The sequence below is a fragment of the Gasterosteus aculeatus genome, chromosome 9, assembly GCF_964276395.1.
Source record: "Gasterosteus aculeatus chromosome 9, fGasAcu3.hap1.1, whole genome shotgun sequence".
Classification (NCBI taxonomy): domain Eukaryota; kingdom Metazoa; phylum Chordata; class Actinopteri; order Perciformes; family Gasterosteidae; genus Gasterosteus; species Gasterosteus aculeatus.
Genome location: NC_135696.1, coordinates 19,420,573 through 19,426,572, shown reverse-complemented (window position 1 = coordinate 19,426,572; position 6,000 = coordinate 19,420,573). Strand labels below are relative to the sequence as shown.

The window sequence follows — 6,000 nt, the reverse complement described above, 5'->3', positions numbered from 1 at the left end:
TTCTGATTGGGGGCCGGTGGACATTTTGAACAGGTCAGATGCTACGTGAGGCTAATCTTATAAATTCAGTCAACATTTACACAACAATAACAATAACAATAAGATGCATTTTGCAACTCTTATAATTATTTTCTCTCCCATTTCAGCTGACGGTGGATACATCATTACGAGGCATCACTGCACGTTAGCCACGCCGTCTAATTGGCGTCGGGCTGATGACACGCGGGCCGCATGGAAGCATCCGGTGCTTCCCGCTCGCGGCGGCGAGCTCCTCGGCAGGTCACGCTGATTAGGGCGCCGGCGAGCTGGGCCGGAATGCAATTTGTGCGTTCGAGCAGAACGCGGCGGGAGATAACGACTGCCGGGTCACAGCAGCGGTTCAGAAAAGCAAAAATCCCGGTTGTGTTAATGCACGCGCGTGAGTCGGGTGTGCGTGGCGGGGGAACCTCGCAGCGCGGCCGCCGCGGTGCAACGCGGCCATTTTTATCCTGGGTTTGTTTTTCTGGAGATCGAGAAACGGTGCCGAACGGCTTGAAAAGATAAACCATCAGCGGCTTTTGACCTTTGCTGAAAGTCTTGATGGACAGAGACGAGAAACCCGGGGTAATTATTTCAAAATACGACCACACACACACACACACACACACACACACACTTGCTTTAACCTCTAAACTGAAAAGACAGAACAACAGAACAAAAAAAGACTATAAGAAAGTTGCATCCTAACTTTGCCCTTCAGTTAGTTTGGTATTCTTTGTTTGGTTAATTCATTGGTAATGAGTAGGCAGGTATAGGACCAGCATGCACTGGGGTGGACAATATGAGCGGTCTTTTTTTGTTTAGCTAAATAAATAAGTTTGCATTTTGCATGAACAATGAACTCTTCCTGCATAAACCTCAGACACGATCGTGAAGCTGAATTCTTTCAGCCAAATTGCCACGTCTGCCCCGGCACATAATGCATTATTTTACATTACTATAAAAGCCCTTATTGGCTGTTATCGCAAACCGCTAAAAGACATTCAGAAGATGATTTAAAGGCATATAAACAAGGTTGTTGATACATTTTGATGAACGATTCAAGAGCCGTAAGCACAGAGCACCGGTCACACTGAGGAGTGCCGCTACGAGACGAGGGATCACCTCCATCGTGTGGTGCAGAGAAGAACTGCCAGTTCAGTGACACAGGCGGCTAACGGGCATTACGCCACAGCCTTGATTGACAGGCACGCAGTAACAACCCGCCCACCTGTTAATCATTGAAATTGGAACGTTAAAATAACGTCATGTTGAAAAATGTTCAAACAAGCGGGTAACTTTAATTTAGGGAACACTTCAGAGATTTAAAAACAACTAAAAGCAACACTTGTTAACCGGAACTTTTTTTTTTTTTTTTTAAAGACAAACATGATGAAGCAATGGAAATTTGGCATTAAAAGCTGATGGCAGTTATGCTGCAAAATGGTGATGTGCACAGAAAATTCATTAATCCCCTTTTATTTAAAAATGAACATCTCACCGAGGTTTACAAACGTATCATAAACATTTTTATGAATCTAAAGAAAATATTCAAATTAAATTCAGATTCTCATCGACTCGCGCAAACCTTCGTCGAGTCGTGGATGCAGTTCTGAAGAAAAAAAGAAAACGTATTTTTGTTGCTTTTAACATTTTTTAAAACATAAGCACAACGTCACAATGAACCTGAAGAAGACGTCTTCTCTCCTCGTGCTAGAAATAAAAAAAATCTGACAGAGAAACCGACAACGAGCCTTTACTCCCCGTCCCCGTCCCCCTTGTCCTCCGTGGCTTCCTACTTGTCCTCCGGCACATTGCCGTCACCGTCTCCTTCTCCTCCCTTTGTCTCTTCTCTGGTCGTCCCGTCGGCGCCGAGCGCATCCTCCTCCTCCTCCTCCTGCTCGGCTGTGATCGTATCCGTGGGCCCCGCGGCCCCATCGGGCTTCGCCGTGTCTTCTTTGACCACTTCCTGGACATTGTACTTTCTAAACAGAGCGTAGTCTTTCACCACGCTGACGCAACACACCGCCTTGATGACCTCCACGATGATCGTCAGCTCCGGGTTGGTCAAGTCAACCTTGTTCTTTGGGTTCAGCTTCCCCACGAGAGCTGCAGGAAGAAGACAAGCAGTTTGGCCCACGGATCTTTAGAAAAGGTCAATTCAAACTCGTCGGGGAGGCCGGCGCTACCTGCGACGGATTTGATGATTTCTTCTCTCTTGTTGTGGCTGCTGTTGCGAGCCTTGAAGGCGATCTGGTAGGTAGCGCAGTTTGGCGTTTTGAACCACGGCTCCAGGAAAGTAGTCAGGTACTTCAAAATGTCTTCCTCGAAGGCCTTGCATGTTCCAGTTACCTGGGTGAGAAGAAAAACAAGGATAAATTACCCCCACACACACACACACACACGGTATCAGTCATTTTGAGTGTCATGAAGGGGATTGAAACATCTGGCTGCACCACATTTCAATAACGGCAATACGTCTTTGTATATCGCAGTTGTTAAATCGCATTTATCATAAAACACGTTGGTGCATTTCAGCTTCTCACCGGTAGCATCCGAAGGATCACGCGGGATTTTTTCTTCTTGGTTGCCTGGAGATCAGACAGGATGTGATGAACCAGCTTGTCGGATTCTACGCGAGGAAGAAAACACCAAAACAAATTGTGGCCACGGAAATAGTGAAAATAATCCAAAATACACACCAATGATCAAATTATTAAAAAGGACGTACCCAGATTTTGAGTTTTGATGAAGATGACATTGTTGGCCCCGCTGTCCAAAGACTGGAAGCGCCGCTCCTGTTTGGCTCCAGATGTTTTCAGCTGGGCGACTTCCTTCTTCAGCGCCACATCAACATCTTCCTCCTCCTCCTCCTCTTCACTGCCGCTTGCATTGTTGTCTTGCAGCTGTGTTCAAGATAAAGGCCGTTAATAACACCACAACACACGTGCAACTTCAATTAGTCAATAAAGTTCTGAAAAACTTCTTCTTAATTTTTTTTATCCAAATCATCAACCGTTCAAAAAGTAAAAACTGGACAAATGATGTGAATCAAACAATGGTTGCAAGTGAATGGTGTCAGTCATCAGTGTGTTTATGTGGAGGTCAGATTTCGATGGCTTTGAATACCCGGACGGCTCCGCTCAGCCCGGACCTGCGCCGGTAACCTAGCAACGGCACCAAACACGTGACGACGGACCCGGAGCGCCTCGCGGAAACCCACCTTCTCGGGGCCGAGCAGCTCGTCCGCGTACTCGTTGAGCAGGTTGAAGGCCTCCGCCGTGCACTTCCTCTCGTTCATGTTGCACGTGATGAGGATGCCCTGCATGCCCACCTCCAGCTCGCGGCAGCCCCTCCACCGCTTGCCGCTGTGGCGGCTCCCGGCCGCGTACCGCTTCTTGCTGCGTTTCCTCGGGTCGCTGGACGCGGCCGACATGTTGGCGGGAGATCGTTAAAAACAACAGAAATCGCGCGTCTCTGAGCGTAATGGCAGCGGGCTACGCAGTTGTTTTGGGTAACGTTGTTTGGCTCCCACCTCTCCTCACCCCCCCCCCCCTCTCTCCCTCTCTCTCTCTCGCTCTCTAGCCTTCGGCTACTGTTAGCCGTTAGCTTGACGGTCGAGGCTACGATTTCCGAGATTTTTAAAAAGTCGCTGAGACGTGTGAACGTTGTGTGATTTTTAGAAAACGTCACAGCCTTCCCGCCCAATTGTGTGCTCAAAGTAATGCCGCTGTTTCACGGAACCGATGTCCCATTTAAGTCCCACCGATGTCCCATTTAAGTCCCAACCGACGTCCCATTCAGTCACAACATAGCACGTTTTGAGCTCTCCGGTACGGCGCTCGAGGAGGGACAATAGTTCAAACGCGAATCATCTTTCGCCTTTGGATCGTTGACTTCATGCTTTATACTATATATAAATAATTCTAATTACTCGAATAGTGTGCTTAGCAACGATACTTCGAGCTACGTAAATATTTATTTTAACGCCACTCCTAAATTGCCATTTTTATTTCAAACTCTTTTTTCGTGTAAAAAAAATACACGAATAAATGATGCCAATAGTTGCCAGCTGTCATAATCAGTGCTGTAGTGGTAAAATTAGAGGTGGGTAAACTCTGAATTTTGTGATCATACAGACCTCGACGTGATGCGAAGCAAGGCAACACAAAGCGTCGCGACTCTTGTAAGGCTGTCCTGGCTATATTGCATTATGTTATCAGTAAAAGTCATATACAATCAATGACAATGAATACATGTGTATGAACAACATAAGTTAAAGGAACACTCATGTACTACCTATGTCATCATAAATAGCCCATACAGCACTGACATGAAACCGGTCCGTGAGGTAAGAAAGGTTGGGGACCACTGGGTTGATTCACAACATGTGTTTACACACCTCCTGGATCCTGATTGGAGTCGCTGCTGCAGCCGCAAGGCACTGATTGGATGCTCACAGACCGTAATACAGCGCAGATGAAAATGATTCAGACTACAGCGTTTATATGTTCAACAATAGGAAACGTAGTCTTAGCTGTTTTAAAATTACACCAAGTTTATTTCGGATTATTCCAAAGGAAGAATACAAGGCACAGGGAACTTTGAGGTGCGTAAACGCTATTTATAGGTGCGTAAACGCTATTTCAAAAATTATAGAGGTGCGTAAACAGCGTTTACGTGCGTTTACCCTCCACTACAGCCCTGGTTACATTATATAGTTTATCACTATATAATCATTTTTACTTGTATGGCGATTAACCATTTAACTTCATGCCCCCTCAACGGTAAAACATATTAATTAATACATGAATTTAGTATTTAGTAATAGAACATAACAAATAAAAAAGGACAACTAGATGTGTTAATAAATGTCTTGAACATCAACCCCAAGTACAAACCTTCTGATTCGTTGGCTGATTTTAGTCACTAAAGATGGTTGAGATCAAGTTACCATTAACATTGGAGTGAGTAAATTATCCTATTAGAATATTTAGAATTTGTCATTTTGGGAGCAGTTAACACACATTTGTCTGATCCGTTTTTTATCATATTTATTTATTCATCTATCTAAACTGTAGGAATGTTGAAGGGGATGTCTGATTACAGGAGGAAGTGAGTCAACAATTGAAATCAGGCTTAAAATGTCGACTGAAACCTTTGTGTGTCATTAAATACACAAACGTTCATTAACTCAAGATCATTGTTGTTTCACTTCATTCAAGTCAACGAATAATAAAGAACATGTGATTCTCTTTGGTCTGAAGAAAACAAGATGGATTCATTTGGTTTTATTTTTATTAAAATGTATTTTCATTGTTAAAATAATAAACAGACGACATATTTAACAATAATAATAACACAATCATTGGGAAAACATCTGAAGCAGTTCCTGAGAAGAGAGAAAAGAAGAAAAGTTATTAACATGTTAATGTTGTTAGTGTGTCTGTGTGTACATCTAATTGTTAGTGTGTCTGTGTGTACATCTAAATGTTAGTGTGTCTGTGTGTACATCTAAATATTAATATGTATGTGTACATCTAAATATTACTGTGTGTCTTTGTTTAGTACCAAATGTTAGTGTGTCTGTGTTTACATCTAAATATTAATGTCTTTGTGTACATCTAAATATTAGTGTGTGTCTGTGTACATCCAAATGTTAGTGTGTGTCTTTGTTTAGAACCAAATGTTAGTGTGTCTGTGTGTACATCTAATTGTTAGTGTGTCTGTGTGTACATCTAATTGTTAGTGTGTCCCGATGACGTAGCGTCCCGATGACGTGGCGTCCTGATGGCATCCTGATGGCGTCCTGTTTGTCTGCAGACAAGGAGAAGAGACGTGAGGAGGATCATCAGGATGTGTCTGTGTGTATATCTAATTGTTAGTGTGTCTGTGTTTACATCTAATTGTTAGTGTGTCTGTGTGTACATCTAAATGTTAGTGTGTCTGTGTGTACATCTAAATATTAATATGTCTTTGTGC

General features: G+C 43.6%; 1 protein-coding gene across 1 annotated transcript; it reads right to left on the bottom strand.

Moving 5' to 3' along the window:
- Positions 1–1,297: 1,297 nt before the first annotated feature.
- On the bottom strand, positions 1,298–4,037 carry thumpd1 (THUMP domain containing 1). The gene is made up of 5 exons (XM_040187511.2): positions 3,242–4,037; positions 2,750–2,924; positions 2,565–2,650; positions 2,208–2,370; positions 1,298–2,127 (listed from the first exon to the last, which is right to left on the bottom strand). The coding sequence occupies exons 1-5, from the start codon at positions 3,452–3,454 to the stop codon at positions 1,814–1,816; spliced, it is 951 nt and encodes a 316-aa protein (XP_040043445.2). The 5' UTR covers positions 3,455–4,037; the 3' UTR covers positions 1,298–1,813.
- Between the last annotated feature and the right edge of the window lie 1,963 nt (positions 4,038–6,000).